This window comes from Cibotium barometz, chromosome 32 (assembly GCF_041138505.1).
Source record: "Cibotium barometz isolate CiBa-2024 chromosome 32, ASM4113850v1, whole genome shotgun sequence".
Lineage (NCBI taxonomy): Eukaryota > Viridiplantae > Streptophyta > Polypodiopsida > Cyatheales > Cibotiaceae > Cibotium > Cibotium barometz.
The window spans coordinates 18,060,168-18,083,188 of NC_141077.1; the positions used below are offsets into that span (position 1 = coordinate 18,060,168).

The 23,021-nt window shown below is 44.1% G+C and overlaps 1 protein-coding gene across 9 annotated transcripts in view; it reads right to left on the reverse strand.

Moving 5' to 3' along the window:
• Positions 1 to 5,451: 5,451 nt before the first annotated feature.
• The window catches only part of LOC147619888 (uncharacterized), a 32,051-nt gene continuing 14,481 nt past the window's right edge, over positions 5,452 to 23,021 (reverse strand). For 5 of the 9 annotated variants that reach the window (XM_086825742.1, XM_086825745.1, XM_086825743.1 and 2 more), the window contains 2 exons: positions 6,193 to 6,541; positions 5,452 to 6,089 (listed from right to left, as the gene is read on the reverse strand). In XM_086825742.1, the coding sequence (XP_086681868.1) occupies positions 5,945 to 6,089; positions 6,193 to 6,541 (494 nt within the window). In that variant the 3' untranslated portion in view covers positions 5,452 to 5,944. The remainder of the gene's footprint in view (positions 6,090 to 6,192; positions 6,542 to 23,021) is intronic. The other 4 variants (XR_015270099.1, XR_015270097.1, XR_015270098.1 and 1 more) reach the window with 2 other exon arrangements.

The following is a 23,021-nucleotide window of genomic DNA, read 5'->3' on the forward strand; positions in this document are numbered from 1 at the left end:
TAGGCTCATTGACAAGGATGAGAGTGGATGAGCACTTGGAGGATGAGATCGATGCTCGTGTGGGGGTGAACCCTTATGATGACTAGTGAGCTTTGACAGTCCCTCTTTGACTTATTTTGGTGGTTTTTTACTAGATTTGGGGTGGAGCTTTTGTACTGCACTAACAATCCCATTGGTCCTTTTTTGGCTTGGTCTCTGTCATATGGAGTATTTCTTGTTGACTATTTGTGATGATGGATGACTATTTCTAAGATGTCTTTTGGGTATTTGGCTTGTCTTTCTTGGCACTAGTAGTTTGGACATTGGCATTAGTTTTTTTATCATAATTAGTGGTGTCCTTTCTGTGACTCTCTTTTTGGTTGTTATGTTGAATACGAATTAGCAAATATACCGACTTCCTTTGGGATTCAATGTAGGCTTCATATTGTTGACACGTGTGCTTTTGGTGTCATTGTAGTATATTACCCTCTTATATGCAGAGAGGCTACAGCTCAAACAATGGTTGCTGTGACAAGTACAAAAATGTGTCATGAGCACGTCGTCAAGCATCATGATTTTATGTGGATGATAAAAGTGAGAAGGGTTAGATAGTGTCCTAACAATCTTCCTCTCGAAGGAATACTCTTGCTCTCTTTAATTATCCAGTTCCATGTTTCCCCAAGGTCATTGCTCTCATGACATGTACAATTTGAGTTCCATTTGGTTTTTATTTGGTTCATGGCTCTCACATGTGTTCATAGATCACCTGATTGAAGGTTAATTTTAGAAAACACCTTAGCTCCTCTTAACTTATCTAAGAGATTAAATATCTATTCTTCACAGTATTCTTACTTAAAGCTCGATAATCTATGCACATGCAAAACGTTCCATTCTTCTTTTTGACAGCAGGTGCTTCGTATGGTCAACTACTAGGCTTAATAAGTTTCCTATTAAGTAGGTCCTTAATTTGATTCTAAATCTCTTTTCACTTTAGAAAATTTACTCTATAAAAGGAGCTCTACAAGGCAGAATACTGCCAAAGCTAACGTCTATCATATTGTCTTCTAGTCTAGAATTAGACAATCCAAGAGACAACTCATTCATAAAGCAATCTAAAAATTGTGAAATGTATGGCTCATGCGAGGTATTCTCGAAAATTCGTTTAGAATCGGTAAGCTCATTCACAATGACTAGATAGTCTTTTCCTTTTTCCTCTGGCTCGCTTGGCTTGGCTATGGCTAAGGAGTGCACAATCACTAGATTTCCATAATCCATTCAAACATACATTCTCACTATTGAATACAAAGAATAAGTCATGAGAATCATAATCAATGCGAGAATTGTGCATGTGTCTCTATGGCATATGGAGAATCATATGAGTGTAAACGTATAACAAGAAAAGTGTGAGATTGCCTATATGGTGCAATCGATAAATCCACATCTTTCACTTAGTGCAGTTATATTTTGTTCCTTGAAAAGCAATCTTGCTCTTGTACTTTCAAGGAATAGCATTCAACTTAAGAGTATACACAACCTTTTCGAAAATGAAATCATGCATGCTTCCGTCATCATGTAATATATTTACTTTCTTGTCCTTTCTTCTTCTTTGGGTAATTAGATACGATATGATCTTTTTGTCAATAGTTGTAGCACGTTACATTTCTAGGTTCAAAATCTTGCTTCTTCTTTGCACCATCGCCCTTTTTATTGTTATTATTGTTCGCACCACAATTATCGTTGTTAGAAACAACACCTTAAGTATCATTGGTTTGTCTGTCAAACTTACGGCAAAAAAGACAACTTTTTAAATTTGATTACATAAGAATCTTGCAGTGATTTGTTCTCCCTTAGAACTCCATTCTTTTACTCACAATTGTAAGCCAAAGAGATAGCCGTTGATAGAAATGAGGTTGAAACATATTGATCTCCCCTCTAAGAGTAGGCTTCAATGCGGCAATAACTTTTTGCTTTTGGTCCTTCGATCTCACTCTTCTATGTTAGGACATTTATGAAACTTGGAGAAAATTTATTTATCTCAAACAAACCATAGTCCTGAAACAAATTAAAAGCATAAACCTTACATAAACAAGTTTCTACCCAAAATAAATAAATATGAAAGCTTGAAAATAAGAGAGAGAGAGATCACCATCAATACAAGTTTAGGTTCAATCTCCCTTGGATGAGTGTGGCTCGTCATACCACTCATCTTTATTTATATGTATTAAAGTGTTCTTTTCAAAAAGACAACTCTAAAAATAAATTTTAAGAGCTTTTGGAGTTTTTGAGCATACAAGCTCTTCCAAAAATATAACAAGCTAAAAATATCATCATGTGCCTACCAAAAGTATAAATATTAATTTGTATGTATAAAGGTTTGAGACCTTAAAAAAATATAAATGCCAAAAATATGTAACCATAATAGATGATCACATGTCTTCCAATATATCTCATTGTGGTCCAACAAATGTTCCACCCACGACTAACAAATAGTTCACCACAAAAATATATAACCATAATAGGTGTTCACATGTCTTCCAAGATATCTCATTGTGGTCAAACAAATGTTCCACCCATCACCCGAGACTAATAAATAGTCCGCCACTCAACCATCGCCGCCTACATCAAAATAATATTGGTCAACACACAATCAATTAAACACAAATCTTGACTATATCGTACCAACGCACATAGCTAATTAAACACATTAATCTTGAAATTTGATAAAAATATAAGGTACATCCTACACATAAAATATCCCTAATAAACATGCATCACATATAAAATTAAATAATGGCATCATCCACATTCCCATGTGTACGTTATGATCACATAGATGTCCTCGATAGCCTAATAAATCTATCCCCTTTTGCAGGAATTGGTCTAAGCTATGAGTTCCTCAACGAAGTGTCCTCTTAACAATTTTTTAGTGTGCTTCCTCTAGAACTTGCACAAATTCATCTTCACGTACACACATCCGTAGAACTTCATCCTTACCCAACTTATATAGTTGTCTATATATCATTTGATATGGTACAGCCAGCTTGATAAGACGCCGCATCTTATCTTTATTCAATGGTCGATCTTGTGAAAAACCATACGCAAGGTATTATGAGATTTTATCACTCCACACGGATGCCATGTTGATCTTAAATAAGCATGCATCTGGGAGATCGTCATTGATTCTTGCGTAACAGGTTCGCCATTAGAAATCCATGACAAATGATAAGGCAGTATATATTGTGTTCCCTTTCTTGTAGTGAACATAAAGTCAAACTCCAAGAGTAGAAGCAACCATCTTATAATCCTTCTCGTAGTGCAAGACTTATTAACCAGATATAACAAGGCATGGTGATCCACAAAGAATACAAATTTGTTGGCTAAAAGATAGTGTCTGTGCATTTTCACAGCATAAACGATAGCAAATCCTTCTCTTTCAGTGATAGTGTAATTCATTTTCGCCGTATTGAGTTACCTATTGTTGAATAAGTAGAGTAGTCCAATTTATGTTCCCTTGGTTGTGCTAGCACACCCAATGGAAAAATTTTATGCATCAATATGCACGTGGAAGATTATGTCCCAATTAGGAAATCTCAAGATTGGTACACTTGCCAGGCCCTTCTTAAGTTCATTATTTTCTTGCTGACATTCCTTGGCCCATTCAAAGACTACAAGTAGTCTATACAATGGCCGTGCAATCTCTGTATAGAATACTATGAACCTTCTCTAGTATTCGACATGCTCCATAAACCTTTTCACTCCCTTAAAATTTGTGGATGGTGGAAGTTTTAAAATCAACTTCACTTTGCTTTCATCTGTGGAGATGCCATTTTTAGACACAATCTATCATAATATAATACTATACTTAACCCAAAATTAGCATTTCAATGGGTTCAAAGATATTAGATACAACTGACACCTTTGAAATAACTTTCTCAAGCAAGCTAAGTGGTCCTTTCACTTGGAGTGAGCACACAAGTCGCCAATAAAAACTTCCAACCACTTCTATGGATAGCCCTCGACAGCTATGCACATTAGCCACTGGAATTAAGTAGGAACATTGGTTAGTCCAAAAGAACATTATCAGATAGATAAGCGTGCCTCCTATCATCGTGAATGTGATCTTGTGCTAATTCTCAAGTGTGGTAAGACACTTGATTATAGCTAAAGAAGCCATCTAACACATGTTCAATATCCGACAATGGGTTGTGATCTTTTCGCATGGCCACATTAGCTCTTTTAGGTCCACACACTCGCAGCTTTATATTTTGCTTCGGATGGGTGATACCCAATCAATGTGCTCGATCTCATAGATAACCTTACTGTAATAAGTTTGTCAATTTCTTCCTGCACGATAACAAAATACTTGGGGTTTATCTTATAAGGCCTTTGCCTAGTTGTCCTTGATCCCCTCAATGATATGAATCATGCATTGTACCACTTCTAGCAGTATTCCCTTCACATCCATGTATTTCCAAACATAACAATCCTTAAATTCTTTTAACTCAACTAATTCAAGGAATCCGTCATAAGAGATTCCCTCTTACAGCTCCTTAGAGCATTGGGCTCTAAGTTGGGCAACTGTCCGTTCACCCACCTTATATGTTTTATAATGTCTTTAATACATCTTTCTCAACCTCGTTTTGGGCTAATGGCTTTCTGCTCTATCTCAACCAAACATCGGGTCGAGAAAATGTTATCCCCATTTTGGACTTAACAAAGATATTTCCTACTACACACGAGAGCAGCCAAGTAAGTGTTATATAAAACGGCACTCAAACTTTTTTATATATTAAGAGAAAAGTTGGTAAATGGCCAAGCTTAGTAGATTGGGATTAAGTTTGTGTACCCAAGTATGAATAAGGATTAATTGTATAAAAGTGTTTCTCATAATGAAAAAACACAATCCTCCTTTGTGCCAATTGAGTTGTGCATGTCTACTTGATCTTATCTTGTTGAGAGAGAGAGATTTAAGAGAACTCTTAATGCATGTGCCTCTTGCTCATTGTGTGAGAGTAACTAAGAGTGAGAGAGATGAATCCTTGCAAGGAGGTGAAATATCTTCTTGGTGGTGATAACAAGAAGGAAAGCACAAGAGCTTGCAGCCAACAACCACTAGTGGAGCTTAAAGAATAGGAATCCCAAACCAAAAGCAAGGTAAGTCCTCTACAATGATCATGTTAAGCCACCAAAAGAAAGCTGTTCTTTTTGTTGAAGAGAAAGCTTTCATGTTCATTGAAAGGGAGCATTTTAAAAAACTTCGTGTATTGTTGAAGAGAAATTAACTAGGATAGAGCAAGTTTAACGAGCATGCCCGCTTCGCTTCTTTGCTTTAATTTATAGGGACCAATTGTATACTCAAGGTGCCCTAAGGATCTATTTATGATGTGTATGAAAACATGGTTTCATTTTTAGGCCACATAGTGGATAGACAAAAGAAGAACCATGAACCTCCAAAGCACGGGAAAATAAAGGTTATGTAACACTCAACTACACTTATACTTTACACAAAGGATAATGTAAAATTACATGAACATAAAAGATAGTACTATAGTGCCATGTTCTTTAGTTCGTAAGAATTTGGAACTAGGCTGAGAACTTCTAAGACATGTTGCCCTTGTGTGTGTGTGTGTGTGAGAGAGAGAGAGAGAGAGAGAAGCCATACACTAAGCTACAACTTGTGGACCTTGTATATGCCCTAAAGCTCTATGGATTGGAGGATAAGCTCTTGACAGCTAGCCAGATGTTGGTGGATGGTACTCTGTGGCTAGATGGTTGTTCATATAAGTCATTGTTGAACACCATATATGAATTCTGGTGCTGCAAAGTTACCTCAAAAGGCTAATGTTGTTTTAGGGAGGCTCGGCATGGTTACGTATAAAAGATTGTATCCCTGAGGTGAACCATCTTGACCGCACATTACACATCATAGAAATGACACAAAAGATTCAACCACATGCAAGCTGCATTAACGATTGTAAAAAGAAACATGTGGATAAGGCATCCCCTGGAATGGTAAAGATTGCTCCGAGAACAAACCCTGTGGGAAAGGTCGGAAAGGACTCGGTTGAAATGCACCAAATGTATTTGACATGTCAACATTTGCTTCAGGCCTGCACACCCACACCCACACCCGATGGCATATTCAAAAAGGAAATCAAGATCCTTCCTTGACAATAAAAACATGATCGTTTCATGTAAAAAAAATTAACTGACCTTTCTTGTGGTATAAAATGGCTGGAATCAAGTTCACCGTTCTTTAGCTTAGTCAGCATAGTTACAACACTTTCCATGTCCGGACGCTGCCATGGATCATCTTCTGTACATAATAGAGCTATCTCAATAAGAGCCAAGATCTGACTTGAATCTATGGTTGTGCGCAAGATGCCGGTGTCTACAAGTTGTTTCACCCTGTGTGGAAAAAACTGTCTCACCCTGGCTGGAAGTGTTTTGTCCAAGGAAAGAACTCCGACTGCTGATCTTTTGCGTGTAATCAGCTCCAAGATAGTCAATCCATAACTGTACACTTCTGCTTGCTCACTAATTTGCCCTTCAGATGAACATTCTGTGAAAATACAGCAGCAGGACTGCATTAGTCTCAATACCAAAAATAGCATCCTCTTATGAAGTCCAAATATTCTCTCTTCATCACATATACGTACATTAGCTCCATGCATGCAAAGCTTGATATGGCAACCAATTAGAGACTGAGCAGTAGCTCTATGATGGCAGCCAGCACATGCTAGAGACCAGTACAATCCCCATGGGAAAAAATGGGGGGAGGGGAGGGCGGGTGTGGGGGATGTTGATGCTATGTCAATGAAGACAAAACCGGGGGCATGTTGATGTCAATGATGTGTGGCATGAAGACAATAATAGGAAGCAGACAGACTACCATGTAGTGTTACAAAAGATGACCTTTGACAGCTCTACAACTGTAGGACATGGGTTCAACCAGACATGCTCCAATCCAGAATGAGTCTATACAGAAAACACTTCATCAAGCTGATAGAGGGATAAATCAAAATGCCAGTATACTTGGGGGCTCACTTACCCCATGCATTGAGGATTTCTATGGGGCAGCTCTGTGTTTCATCACATAGGCTGTGCATGTAGAGACAGGCTTTTATTACTTTGGAGAACTTCTCATTGACCACTTTAGGCTGCTGCTCATCCAGAACCTCGTGCAAAGATGGTCCAACATAAGGCTTCAAGCATGAGACACGGAAGACATCATGCATAGTCCAACTATCTAGCACTTCAACTTCATGGAGACATCATTGATCTTCCTTTTTCGATTGGACCCCATGGCAGAGTAGAAAGATCAGAGCCCCCTTTGGATGGCTCTAGTGGATTCACCTCGCGTAGGGTGAGGGTGATTGGATTTCAAGCACATGAGTGGCACATTGACCCCCCTCTAGCCAAGGTGGCCAGGGAGAGACTCTGGTGTTGATGAATTTGGGAGAGCAGGCCTCTCACGCACCTTCAATGGGACCCGGGGGAGTGGACTTGGCATGATCCTGTAGACGGAGGAGACACTGCGTACCCCGTTCTTCACATACACCACACGGCTAGGCTGTAGGATCCAAATGGCTGAGGTCGAGGGAACCCCAGCAACAACAGTACACTGGCAGTCACAAGGCCTCTCACAACGGTTTCTCTCATACTTTGGTACAGTTTTCGGTGCCTCCAGTGGGACCCAAGGGAGTGGACTTGGCGTGATCCTACAAAAAGGGAGGAGACACTAGGTACCCCGTTCTTCGCATACACTGCACAGCTAGGCGGTAGGATCTAGATGCCCGAGGTCGAGGGCACCCCAACAATAGCAGTACATTGGCACAAGGCCTCCCACAACGGTTTCTCTCAAATTTTTGGAAGAGGCTTTGGGACAGTTTTCGGCCTCGAAAGATCACCCTCTTTCTGTGGTGGCTTGCTCTCGCACACAAGAGTTGCGGTTGGCACGTGGTTGGCCATTGGCAATCGACTAGCAGCTTGTCCAAGGTGCGGCAACTCTCAGGAGTCTCAGTTTGGCATTGCCTGAAGACTCAGCAGGTTTCTCCGCATTTTCACGATGGACAAGACCACGACCCATATCATTTCATGGGGCATTGTCGCTTGGGTCACTTCGTTACCCCCTGCCTCTCCACCCCCACTTCCTCCTTCCCCGGCTTCTCCTCCTCCTGCTCCAGTGCAAAGGAGGATTTCCCCCAAGATTCCAAGATGGCTGGAAACCACTGTTTGTGATTCTCATCTCTCCGATATGGAACTACATCGGCTTGCTGATTCTTCAACACAATCTTTGACACGGACACAGAGATTACAGCAACTTCGTCATTCTTGTAACCTCGCCCTGATGAGTACAGTGATACAGTCATATGAGCCTACTACAGCTAAAGAGGTTCTTGCTCTTCTTGAGTGGCAAGCAGCCATGGGGAGTCCTACATGGGAGCTTGTGGTCCGCCCTCCGCATCAATAGGTTATTAGGGTCAAGTGGGTCTTTAAGACCAAGTTTCATGTTGATGGATCGTTGGACAAACACAAAGCTAGATTGGTTGCTGAAGGGTACTCTCAGAATGAGGGTATAGATTATGAGGAAACTTTTTCTCCTACAGCAACCAGATACACCACCATGTCACCAGCCTGGACATTTCCCAGTCTGAAAGGGGTCTGGTGGACTCCAGGATGTTTAAATATTTGGAAAGTACAAGCTTTGGGAATGGGGGATTATCCTAGAATACAAAGGACCACACTCCTAAAATTTAGGAGAGTTGCTATTTTTGGCCCGACTCTGATGGAAATTCTGTTCGCGTCATTACATCTGGAATTGAGGAGATACCAAGAGTTGGCAAAGTGCCTATGAGAGAATGTCTACCAGTTGGGATATTTTTAGAGATAAAGTTTATGGAAGGACCCATCTCTTAGATTGGGACATGGCAAGAAAGTGGACCAAAGTGAGACAAGTGACCTGACACTTGTTAGAAAGTGGATCAAAGTGAGACAAGTGGCCTCACACTTGTCACTTCAGCTATTGTGTGGCTCTCCACTTGTCATTGTAGCCTTCTCTTGCCATTTTAGCTCATGGGAGGCCCAAATCTATAAATTGGAGCCCTCTCTCTTCATTAATGGAGGCTCTCTTGCTGCACACTAGCCTCTACCACCGTTACAGGCTTCCCTAATGATGGCTACTCTCTTTCTCTCTCTCTTGAAGGCTGCCCGTGAAGAATACCGGCTGTTGGGGACTTTTTTGAGGCTTCCATCGCGAAGAAATACTGAAGGCAAGGGTATTTAATCATTTATTATGATTTCTAGCCATTTGTACTTGTTGTACCAGCATTTGTACTTGCTGTACCAGCCCTTGTACTGGCTGTACCAGCTTCTGTACTTGCTATACCACCCATTGTACCGGCTGTACCAACTTCTGTACCAGCCACCGTACCAGCTGTACCAGCCACTGTACCTGCTGTACCAGCCCTTGTACTGGCTATACCAGCTTCTGTACTTGCTGTACCATCCATTGTACCGACTGTACTAGCTTCTGTACTTGCTTTACCTGCTGTACCAGCCACCTTACCGATTGTACCAGCCACTGTACCTGCTGTACCAGCCATTGTACCTACTGAACCGGCTGAATGGAGAGTTGAACTTGTTGTACCCTTTCTATTGCATGAAGACCCGTGGTTTTTGGAGAAGAATCAGTACCCACACGGAGGTATATGGATTATATTGTTGGCTCGGCATTTCTACAGCCTATGTTCCGGCTTGGTTGCCTCGTGTTGGACTGTGTTATGGCATTTGTACCCTTTCTATTGCATGAAGACCCGTGGTTTTTGGAGAAGAATCAGTACCCACACGGAGGTATATGGATTATATTGTTGGCTCGGCATTTCTACAGCCTATGTTCCGGCTTGGTTGCCTCGTGTTGGACTGTGTTATGGCATTTGTATAAGGATAATCCGGCATCTACCGTGGGGAGAGTAAGGCCCTCAAAGCTTGTACATGATATTATTCTCCTTGGTGGGTAATAAAATACTCCAACGGGGCCGCGGGGGGGGGGGGTCGGGCCTCTATGCGGTGTCACGTGTGCAAGCTCCATTTTCAGCATTTGTGGATGTTTTGTCCAGCTTTTATGTTTTATGCAAAGTGATGATGGATATGTGTTAAGGCTATGGCCATGTTTAAGTGTTTCAATATGCATTGATGGTATCAACAAGTGTGTCAAACCTAGTCCCCTGGGCACCCGCCGCGAGTTTCAACCATCTGAACAGTTCTTGCTCTTTTTGCTCATGAGCACTGGCCAATTTACCAAATGGATGTCAAGTCTGCCTTTCTTAATGGTGACATACATGAGGAGGTGTATGTTGAACAACCTCAAGGTTTTCAAGTTCCCAGACATGAGCGTAAGGTGTACAGATTACACAAAAGCCCTTTATGGTTTGAAACGGGCACCCAAGTCGTGGTATTATAAGATTGATGCGTTCTTTCTTTCCCTTCGATTCCAGAGATGCTTTGCAGACAGCAATCTCTCTGTCTTTGCTCAGGATGCTTTGCTATGTTTGATTGTCTTATATGTTGATAATTTATTGATCACTAGCTCCCATCTTGCCAAGATTGCATAGCTCCGGTCAAATTTAGCCATCACCTTTGAGATGACTGATTTAGGACTTCTCCACTACTTTCTAGGGATGGAGGTCTATCAATCTTCTAATGGAGTGTTTCTTAGCCAATACAAATATTTGTAGCACCTTCTAGAGACATTTGGGATGACTGAGTGCTATCCAATGGATCCTAACTCCAAGCTCTCCTGTGATGATCCCTCTCCCCTCTTCGAGAACAGTACACAGTACCGGAGGCTTGTTGGTTCTCTTATTTATTTACCTTACACCAACCCGACATTTCTTACAGTGTCAATGTTCTCAGTCAGTTTTCTTCCGCTCCACAACATTTTCATTGGCACGCTGCTCTAAGGGTTCTCCAATACTTATCTGGTACCTTGGACATGCGATTAGGATACTCGACGATCCACTTCTGGTTATTGCTTTACTCTTGGTTCCAATCTTATTTCCTAGGGACCCAAGAAGCAAAATACAGTTTCATTATCTTCTACTAAGGGTGAGTACCGTGCCTATCTGGATACCTGATGTGAGTTGTTATGGTTGTTCCAGATGTTGAGCAATCTTGATGTACTCTCGGATTCTCCGATCCGTATTCTTACGGACAACCAAAGTGCCTTGGCCTTGGCTCGAACTTCATCCTTCCATGGCAAGACCAAACATATTGAGGTCCACTTTCACTTTGTTCGTGAGCTGGTCGTCGACGACATCATTACACTAGAGTATTGTCCTTCTCAGGACAATGATCTCTTGACCAAACCTCTTCCTCGAGATACTATTGATCAGCTCGTTACCTGTATGGGAGTCAGACCCCCGTGCTGGACCTGAAAGGAGGTATTGGGCATGTCATCTCCAACCCATTTTACTCCATTTTATGCCACTTTTTATCCAGATATTTATCTGATGTAATCAAAGATTTTTCCCATATTTTTCAACTATTTTAGGCATTTTTATCAGTCGTGGACATTTGTCCTCAAGCCCTACACGCCAATTGGCTCTATAGATATGTATATAAGCATGGACATTGTTCATTCACTTTTCAGTTTCTAGCTCAAGTGTTGGATCTCTCTTGGCTATCTACTCTCTTTTTTATGATCTCTACTTGCTTCCGCTTCATATTCACATATTCTCACAATTTGAGGATGGCGAAGCCTGGAACTACAATGAGACTTTGTGGTCAGACATTGGGAGATTCAAGCAGACTTTCATAGGACGGGACATCATCTTCTACACAGAGATGCACCAAAGCAAGGAGAGGGGGACTACCACATGTTTCAGGATACCATTGGAAGTCAACTTACCAGGGGAAGACCCAAACAACACGAGGGGTGAGAGTAGCGGTTTTATTCAGAACACAATTACAACCCATGGTTAGCATAGTCAGGAGGAATGAGGAGCCCTATCTTCACAATACGCCCCACATTAGCAGAGGGAGTCCCCATACATAGCTCTCTGTGAGCATATCACTCGCTTCTTGGGACTAGGCGAGGTCCTCTTACTTGGGGACTTCAATGCTAGGACCAAGAGTGAGCAGATGCCAGATATAGATGTACAATATTGAGGACCCTATCAAATTGCAGGTGGTAGACCAGGATGGCACAGGGCTACAGCGGATCTCACAGGACCATGGAGCCATCACTTTTTATGAGAGATGCCTCCTAGAGCTTGGCTCACGCCACAACCCTGCTATCTATAATGGGATGGCACGGTGGCCTACATCAAGAGGGCTTACTAGTTTTCCGTACAAGGGGAGCACCACCTTAGTCGATTATCTAGCCTCGCTAATACCTGACTTTACCATCCCACCATGCCCGCTTGGTGCCACCACAGCTACCTCGCTTTCACCCTCATCTGCACACCACCTACCCCACCACAGGCACCGCCCATCTCACACTACACCCACATCCATTTTCACCCATGACGGTGATCTTATCTATGCAAATCAGCTCTACCATCGTCTCTTGGATGTAGACAGTAGAGCCATTTTCACCACTCACCACCCTAACCTCACAGCTCACAACAATCATCCACACATCCGCCATCGACAATTTTCCACACACCCGCCGGTCCACCACCAAAGCCTACACAAGTACCGTGCCTCAAAATTGTTGGTATGACGACAAATGCCGTACCACACATGCACATCTTTTGTGCGAGTTAGCTACCGTCAATCCACAAGCGTGAAGCTGAACGGACTAACCGGTACCTTACTCGCCGCAAGAAACGAGCGCATTGTCGTAAACAACACAAGCACTTATACCAACTCTTCCTAAACGGAAATTTTGACGAGGCTTGGCGTAGGATACACGAACGCCACTTATCACAGACCCACACATCCATAGTGGCACCCGGTTCGCGCACTGCCCAGGAGGTACGGTTCGGTACGGTGATTACATACGATTCGGTACGATACGGTGGAGGTACGGTCAACTAGGATTCGATCGTTTTTTTGCCCTTCTTTTTTCTGATCATTTTTTGGGGTTGTTTTTTTATCTTTTTTTCGCTCACAAGTGCTCATTGCTCAAGTCTATCCTCTCCCTTGAGCTCTCCTTCAAGGCTCAAGCCTCTCTCCCCTCTAGACTCTCTCAATCATCTCCCTCTTCCTCCACCGTATTTTTATTTTCAAAATCTAGCGGTGTGTTTTGAGACCGTATTTGAACGTACCGTACCGAATCGAACTTTTCGTACCTAACAACTATGCACACATCTAACACTCAAATGCACACACATTATACTACATACCCCACCCCCCCCCCCCCCACATCCACCTCACGCACGTCCCACCACATCCACTTCACAAGAGACATACTGGTGAAGGCTATACACAAGCTTCAGAACGGCTAATTACAGGATCACGACAGGTTTATGGCTGAGCACCCCTCTTATGCAGGCGACATACTGGCACCCCTCCTAGCCCATATGTTTAATAGGGCCCTCTCAAAGGGCTTTCACCCCACCCGGTCATCACACATCATTGCGCCTATCCATAAGGCAGGAGACCCCATGGATCCTAATAACTACAGAACCATCATGATTGGCCATATCTTAGCAAAGCCCTATGGATCTATACTTGAGTCTCAGCTCAGCACACTGGCAAAGAGATGGATAAAGAGCACCAGTGCAAGCGAGATTCAAGAGGGCCTTCTCTATTCACACTTCAAGCTATCGTCGAGCAAGCCAAGGCAAATGGCCGCAAACTATATTGCTGCTTTGCGGACTTCTACAAAGCTTTTGATACATTGCCTTGGGCCCGTCTCCTACAGCACTTACAACATCTTGGGGTCCAGTTTGACATGATCTGGGCTATCATTGCCTTATATGAGTCAGTTATTGGCAGGGTGAGATGCCCGGGAGGAGGACTATCTAAGACCATCGGAGTGAAACTAAGATACCCACTCTCTCCGATCGTCTTTGGACTTTACATAGATGAGATCTCAAACTTCATTGACAAAACCGGAGGCAGAGGAGCTTTTCTAGGAGGTATTCTTGTTTCCATCCTATTATATGCTGATGATATTGTACTCATTGCAGATTAGAGGAGGGGCTACAGAAACACATGGATTCTTTACAAGATTTTTGCACATAGAGGGGCTCTCAATCAACCTTGGGAAAACCAAGGTTATGGTATTCCATACCTCCTACCCAATTGCAGGCCATAAAAAGATATATATATATATATACCTAGATGAATCAAGGAACATGCCCAAATTCACCTTTTAGGAACGTGCATGTTATATACTCATGGTAGTCAACCCACAAGACTACATAACTATCAACTCCATTATGCATAGTATGGACTAGATACTCACTAACGTCATCAGTGCCCAATAGTAGGTGTAGAACTCTGTATCAAGATATGCTCTCACACACTCACTCCACACACACACATAAGAGCATATATTCATCACTTACATGGGTAGCAAGGTTGAGATGGTGCACTCATATGTCTATCTCAGAGCTACCTTCACTAGTCCACACTTCTAGACTCACTAGAGGATATGCAACTCTAGCCTTATTGGAGAGGTAGTGCTTCCAGGCGCATTTTCAGGAGCCGAGGACAAAGGGTTGGCTTTTTGACACCCTAGTCACCCCAACTGACAGCCCAAGTGAACCACCAGGAAGCGGTGATTCAGATGTTGAAAGAGACCCAGCTGCAACAAACAGGAATGCCAGAAGCTGCCCCAATGATAGGGGAACTCTGGGCAGAAATGGAACCCCTAAAGGCTACGGTCAAGGACCACACAATGGAGGAAGGGGAACTGAATATTCAGGAGGGTTTAAGGACTGACTTGGAGCAGTTGAAAGCTGCGAGTGATAAGCTGCGGGAAGAACTGCAAACCACGAAGAAAGATTGGGTGGAGGTGGTGAAGAAGCACAAACCCCCGCAGAGCATCATACATGAGACTCTCGAGGAGGAGAAATGCGGGAAGGATAGGGCCCTCCATGTGCGAGTACGGGGGCTACAAGCGGGGGCTTCACCAAAGGAGGATGCCATGACACTTTGCCAGATGCTAGGAGTGGATGGGATCGCCCCCCCCTTTGCAGACACATGGAGGGTAGGAAAGGATATAACATAAGAGCGACCCCTCATCATTAGATTCCCTGATGCCACCAGCAAACAGGCCTTCTTAGACAGGCGGGCTGCCCTCAAGGGCACACAGGTGTACACGGGAGATGATCTCACTCCAGCACAGGTGGCACACCGGCGTGAGGCTATGGTGACTGTTCACGAGGCCCGCAAAGCGGACAAGTGGGATATCTACAGAGATGGTAGAGTCATTATCACTAAGCGCCGTCCCAAATAGGGACGCGGGGTCTATGAGACCAAACACCTGGGGTTGGCAGTATGGAACTGCACTGGCATGCTGTGGTCGAATCCAAGAGGCTTAAGCGAGATTCTCAAAGGCAGGGATGTCTTTTTTTTTTACAGAGACTCGTCAGAGCCCTGAGAGGGGCTTACCATACATAGCCGGGTATGAGTGGGAGTCAGCTTTTCGAGGTGAGACCCGCACAGGAGTACGTGGCTCTGGGGGGGTAGCTGTCCTTTTTAGATCCCATCTCCGACAGATTCTCAGCGTCGTCCGGAAGGACGAGGATGCACGATATCTTTGGGTGCGGCTACAGCTTAGCAGTGACAGAGTCATCCACATTGCTATGTGTTATTTTGCACCACGCCACTCCCCTTACGCCGCACAGCATGGCCAGTCACAGTACTTACCATTATATGAGGATATCTTGGAGTTCTCACAGTTGGGGGAAGTCCTCCTGCTCGGGGATTTCAACGCCAGGACAGGAAGTCAGCAGGTCCCACTACTCGATCTAGACAACCCTATCAAACTAGGGCTGCAGCGATCATCACAGGACCGTGAGGAGGTCACAGTGTCCGGGAAATATTTCTTAGAGCTAGGAGCTGCACATGGTCTCGTTATCTATAACGGGATGTCTCGATGGCCCTCCTCCGGCGCCCTCACCTCCTTCCCTCGCTCAGGAGGTACTAGCACTATGGACTATCGTATGGGATCTCCGGCTTTGGCACACCTTATACCCGACTTGTCATGTGCACAGTGGGTATCTACCGTGTGCTATACGCATGCAAGACTAGTTTCGAGGCTTGGGGAAGCTTGGAACTAGGCAGGCTGATTGACGAGCTGAGTTAGGGATATACTAACGGGCGGGCACCCAAGTATGGACGGGCAGGCGGCCAAGTGTGGACGCCCGATGACCGGCCAAGAGCCTATAAAAGGGTGGCCAAGGTTAGTTATTGGATGACAGAGAGTCTCGCGAGTTTGTGAGAGCTCTATGGTCTTGGAGCCTGGATCTAGTGCAGACGTGCACCTGCTTTATGCAGCCGAGGCCGGCAGCAATATCGAGGCCCGTGTGGGCAGCTTCGTGGCGGAATGGGACGTCGCGAGGAGGAGATTGGTCGGTACGTCAACTTAGTTAGCTCAGCTCGTGGCTCGGTGGGGACAGCCAAGACTGTGGGCTTGCCCACGGCTGTCATGGTTGGGAGGTGAGTCAGGCCTGCACCCCCTTCGTTGTTTGTTTGTTCGTTTGTTTGCAGGATTCGAGTTTCAAACCAAGATCGATAACGAGGGAAGATCCGTGGGGATTTGACAGTGGTATCAGAGCATACCTCGTGAACGAGCAAGTCGGTAGGTAGAGAAGAAGAGGTCGAAGAACGGTATGTGTTAAAAAAGCTTGCTGTTTTTTCTGTGCATAATGCAGTTTTCAGTTTGGTATGTGCTTTTTCTTCATCAAAGAAACCCATGTTGATGATGGGAGATGGTAGTTTTAATAGGGTTGATTGCTTTTGCAAAGAAGAGGTGAATTGTTGTGCATACACATGAACTGCAGGGAGAGAAAACTGAAAAAAAGAGAGAGAAAAAGCAAGTTGCTTTCGTTGAACGCATGAGAGAGAGAGAGGGCGAACGAAGTGCTGGCGAGTGGGTTGCTGGCTGATTTGTGTTGACATGACAGTCGAACAGCTACGTTGCAGGCGGGCTAGGCCTGTAGGCAGCCAGGCGGCTTGTGCAGCCACCCCAGGCCGGCCAGGCAGCGTAGCCCGCTAGGCCAGGCTGCGTAGCAGCCAGCCCAGGCCCACATGGCCTCATGGCAAGGCCTACGCGAGGCTGGCGCAGGTCGCACAGGCGCCGGCAGCAATTGGCGACGGCGATGGATGACATCAGCAACTCGCCGACGGCGCTAATCCAAGGGGCGAAAAAAAAACGCTACGAAAGCATACGTTTTTTTTACTGCTTTCGTTTTTGTTTTTTTAGGGGAGTTTAATTTTTTTTTTTTTAAGGTTTAAAAGTCCTCCCCTCTCCAAGGTTTCCAAAGGTGTTTATTTTTTTTAAGAAACAACGAATATATATATCCATATATATATATATATATTAAAATATATATATATATATAGTTATTCAAGAGAAAAAAAAAACACAAAAGCTAAAGCAAAAGCTAAGCCTAGCTTTTCGAGTTTTTTTTGGCTTTTGGGAAACCTTTATAAACCCCCTCACATGGGCTTCTTGCCACACATCTCTCGAGTTCTCAAGTTCTCAAGTTTTCAAGCTCTCAAGCTCTCAAGTTCGCTCGCACTTTCATTGTGCAAAGATCGAATTTTCTCTCCGCGTACCCTCTGTTGGGGTAAAGGCATTATGCCCACCCTTATAGTGTGTACAAGCCCATAAGTTATAGTACATAGTACACTTAGTACTTTTAATGTACTAAGTGCACTATGTGTACAAGTGCAATATACATGTGTGATAGGGGAGTCACACACTCATATTCCCATGAGTTGACTTATCTCCACAACTCTCTCTCTCTCTCTCTCTCTCTCTCTCTCTCTCTCTCTCTCTCTCCCTTGTTTCTCTGTGTATGTCTCCCACACATGAACTCTAACCCTAATTTCTTTCTCTCCCATTCAACTCGTATCAGAGCTGGAAGGGAGTTTCTCCATCTGGGTTCGGACCACCTATGTTTCAGCAATTTCCATCTGCCTATGATTTGCCTGTAAGTACTTCAGGGACTGGATTAATACCAGTGCTGTTTCTGGCAGTCCTTGCGGTGGGTGGCTTCACTTGTTTACAGAATCGACGTAGGCAGTGTAAGCAGCAAGGCACTGGTGGCCACAAAGCGTAACAAAAAAGCGAGTGGCGCTCAGCAGCGGAGCGAACACAGGCGAAGCAGGCGGACACGTAACTAGCTGCGAACCAGAACCAGGCAGCGTACCCAGGCGAATACACAAGGCGTGAGTAAGCGAGTCAGAGGTCCAATCGGCTGCAACGCCTATGTGGTGGTGATCCGCGTAAGTAGGCGAATACACAAGGCGTGGTGGTCAGGCGAATACACAACGCGTGTAGCGCTACTAGGTGGAGGCGGCGAAGGCTTTGGTCGTTGGCTGGGCGTCAATACAACAGGCGAAGGTGGCGGATACGTAACTGGTTACGCTACTTTGAGTCGGCGATTTCAACTGGTCCCGGCTAGTTGTGCTGTCGTGGGAGAGTTGGCGTCTCAAGCAGCCACGCTGCCCAGCAGGCGCAGCCAAGCTGCCCAACCAGTCAGCGCAGCATCAACCTCAACGCAGCATCAGCCTCTTCTTGGTATCAACATCAACCTCAACAGCATTCAGCAGCATCAGACGTGCCCCCCCCCCTTTTTCTCCTGCAACAACTGAAATTCAGCCTGCAGATCAGAGAAATTCAAAAAAAAAATTAAGAGGTATTTGCCTTCAATTCTGGGAATTTCTTATCAATTCAATCAATTGAGCAGGTACAGGTGCCCAATTGCTCAATTTTTGAGCAAAATTGGCAAAATTGGGTGACATTGATCACAATCAGGATCAATTTGCAGGAAATTGGATGTCGAAATTTGGGGCTTTTGATGTAATTGTGCAATTAAGCATTCATACATGCTGTATGATGTGAGAAATCGCACATTCGGGCAAAATTGCAGCAAATTGCAGTGCAAATCAAGGGGCTTTTGTGCCGATTTGGTTGATTTGCATGCAGGCACTCGCAGTTGATGCTTTGGGCAATGTGTTGATGCCTGACAAGCACTCAATGTGCCTGTAAATCAAGGGGGTTTCATGTATTTGATGTATATGTGGCCAGGGGGAAGCATCGCAAAGACTCTGGATGCCTTCATGTGCGTCAATGTACCATGTATGATCAGCAATTGATCTTAAATCAAGGGGCTTTTCAAGATTTTATGCTTGTTGAGCTCTGCAAAGCAACAAGCAAGACTTTTATGCCTTGAATCCTCAAAAATCAGCTTGCAGTCAAGGGGCTTTTGCCCAATTTCTGTTCGGGACTGTTGTATGCAGTGTTCGGGACTGTAAAAGTCTGATTTTCACTCATTTGGACAGCCAGGAGAGCATTTATTGCTACTGTACCTGTTGGTACAGATTTGGCACAGCTTTGTGCAAGTTTTGGCATGGCTGTACACTGATTTGAGTGAGGAAAAGGTTCAATTTCAGCTGCTGTACTTGCCGGTACAGGTTTGGTACATCATTTGTGAGCAATTGGTACTGTTGTACAGTACTTTGGAGGGGCAACAGAGCACATTTAAGGTGCTGTCCTAAATCTGCAGCAACCAAATTTTGGTGATTTCATCACTTACAGTGGGAGAAAAGTTGCATTTGTGCTTCCGCAGTGGGAGATAAAGCTTGGGAGAACAACTGTGAGCACTTTTTGTGCTTTTGGTGCAGTGTTTGCACATTTTGCAGGGAGTCAGGCATTGACAGGTTGCATATTGCTATGGCAACCTCAGGTGAGAGCTCTTCATTGCTTCACATCAAGAAGCTTGAAGGCTCACATAACTATGATATTTGGCAAACCCAGTGCTATAAGGTGTTGCTCCAGAAGAAGCAGCACAAGCCAATCAAAGAAAGGGGTGTAAAGCCCGCTTCTCTTACTGCTGAAGAGTGGGAAGATATGGATGAGCTGGCAAGATCTACTATCATGTTGTCTGTGTCAGACTCTTTACTTTTCAGCATTCGTGAAGAGAAGACAGCTTGGGGAATGTGGCAGAGATTGCAGGACTTGTATGCCTAGCAAAGTGCCTCAAGCAAAGTGTATTGGTTGAAGAAACTCATAGGTCTTCAGATGAAGGAAGGGGCGTCTATGGCAGCCCATTTAAATGAGTTTAATGGTATTGTCAGCCAAGTTATAAATCAAAAGTTGGCAATGGACGATGAGTTCAAAGCCACTTTTCTCTTATGCACTTTGCCAGAGAGTTGGGATACATTCAGGACAGCCACTAGCAATTCGAATGCTATGCTGTCATATGCAGATGTTGAGGGTGCTCTCCTTCAAGAGGAGATGAACAGGAAAAACAACTCTGTTGGAAAGTCCAATGCAATGAATGCACGTGGGAGATCCCAGCAAAGGGGAAAAAGCCAAGAACGGGGAAGGAGCGAGTCTCGCTCCAAAAAGGACTTGGAATGCCATTATTGTGGCAAGAAGGGACACATTAAAAAGCAATGCTACAAATGGAAAAATGATCAAAAGGAAAAGGGAAAAGGCAAGGACAAAGACAAAGATGAAGCCAAAGATGTAAAGCCAAAGGGCAAAAGTGGAGTCAAGATTGAAGAAATCAATGTGTCACATGCATGTGACAGTGAGGATGAGGTCCTATTTACGTCTTCACTTGATGCCCATTCACTTCTTACAGGTGGTCATGGTATGCACTCATGGATCATTGATTTAGGTGCCTCCTTTCATGTCACAGGTTGCAGAGACTTGTTTGTCAGGTATACTGCTGGCAATGAAGGAGTGGTTTATTTGGGTGATAACCATGCATGCAAGATTCTTGGCAGAGGTGATGTGAGGCTTGTGTTTTCAGATGGCTCACAGCTTATGCTCCATGATGTCAAGCATGTGCCTGAGATCAAGAAGAACTTGCTTTCTACTGGACAGCTTGATGATGCTGATTATGTTACCACATTTGGTCGTGGAAAGTGAAAAATTAGTAAGGGCTCACTGGTTGTTGCCAGAGGCTCTAAGGTGGACACTCTTTACTTTATGCATGCAGGTGTTTGTCACCATGCTAATGTAAATGCAACCGAGCTGCCGGAAATCTCTATGTGGCATAGCCGGTTGGGACACATGAGTGTCAAAGGAATGGAGCAATTGTCTCGTTTGGGTTACTTGCTTTCTCTAAAGTTTTCAAGTTTTCAGTTTTGTGAGCATTGTATATATGGCAGGCAACTGCAATGCCCCCACAAGAAAGCTCTTGGACAGAAAGATGCTCAGTTAGAGCTTGTGCATACTGATGTATGTGAGATGCCTCAGCTTTCTTTGGGAGGGGCAAAATACTTTGTGTTTTTTATTGATGATGCCACACGCAAGGTGTGGGTCTATCCTCTTCGTTTGAAGAGTGATACATTCTCAGTGTTTGAGAAGTTTGTTGCTCTTGTTGAGAATCAAACTGGCAAAACACTGAAGGCTTTGCGTTCCGACAATGGTGGAGAGTATATGTCCAAACAGTTTCAGGACTTTTGTGATGCTAAAGGCATCAAGAGGGAGCTCTCTACTCCTTATGATCCTCCACAAAACGGGACAGCAGAGAGGATGAACAGGACCATCCAGGAGAAGGTCCGTTCTATGTTGTCACATGCTGCGTTACCTCATGGTTTTTGGGCTGAAGCTGTTATGACAGCCGTTCACCTTATAAACAGGTCACCTAACACGAGGCTTGGTGGGAAAGTGCCAGAGGAAGTATGGACAGGGAAGCCTCCGTCATACAAGCACTTGAGAGTGTTTGGTTGCGTTGCGTACGTGCACATACGCAGGGAAATGCGCACCAAACTTGATCCTAAGTCTCACAAATGCATATTCCTAGGATATGGTGACAGAGGTGAAATGGAGTATAGACTTTGGGATCCCATGAATAGAAAGATCATACGCAGCAATGATGTCATTTTTGATGAAACATGCATGTATAAGGAGCCTGCAAGGCAACAGGAGCCTAGCAGAGTCATCTTTGATGATGATGGACATCATGGACAACAACAAAGGGCTGTAAATCAGCCATTACAGCAGCAAAACCAGCCCTTAAATGGTGCTGAAAATGGTCCAAATGGACAGCCAAACATGGCAGAAGATATCCCTATGGATATACCAAAGTTAGAGGAGATACCGGGCATGATTTTTCAGCCTTATGGCATGGAACAAGAGCCACCAATGAGTGATATGCAGGCTGGACAGCAACCTGCAAATGATGGTCATTGGGTACGGAGGTCCACTAGACCCTCCAGAGCCCCTGACAGGTTTGTTCCAGGGGTTGACTACTTGATGCTCACTGACTGTGGGGAGCCCTCATGTTATAAGGAGGCTTTACAGAGGGCAGACAAGGCTCTATGGGAGCGTGCCATGAAGTCAGAGATGGATTCTCTGCACAAAAATGGAACATGGAAGTTGGTGCATTTGCCTACAGGCAAGAAGGTTTTGCCATGCAAGTGGGTTTACAGGCTCAAAGTTGCATGATGCAAAGCCAAGATACAAAGCCAGGTTAGTGGCTAAGGGCTTCAAGCAGGAATATGGTGTGGACTTTGATGAGATCTTCTCTCCAGTGGTCAAAATGACCACACTTAGAGCTGTATTAGCTTTGGTTGCTCATGATGATCTAGATTTGATTCAGATGGATGTGAAGACTGCTTTTCTTCACGGTGATCTCCATGAGGAGATATATATGCAACAGCCAGAGGGTTATGCAGAAAGTGGAAAGGAGAATCTTGTATGCAAGCTGAAAAAGAGTCTTTATGAACTCAAACAGGCACCAAGGGAATGGTATCATAAATTTGATACATTCATGAAATCCCAGAAATTCAGGAGAAGTGACATAGATCACTGCTTATACACCAAGAAAGCTTTGGATGGCAGTCTATTGATCCTCATCTTGTATGTTGATGATATGTTGATTGCCGGGAAATCTCGT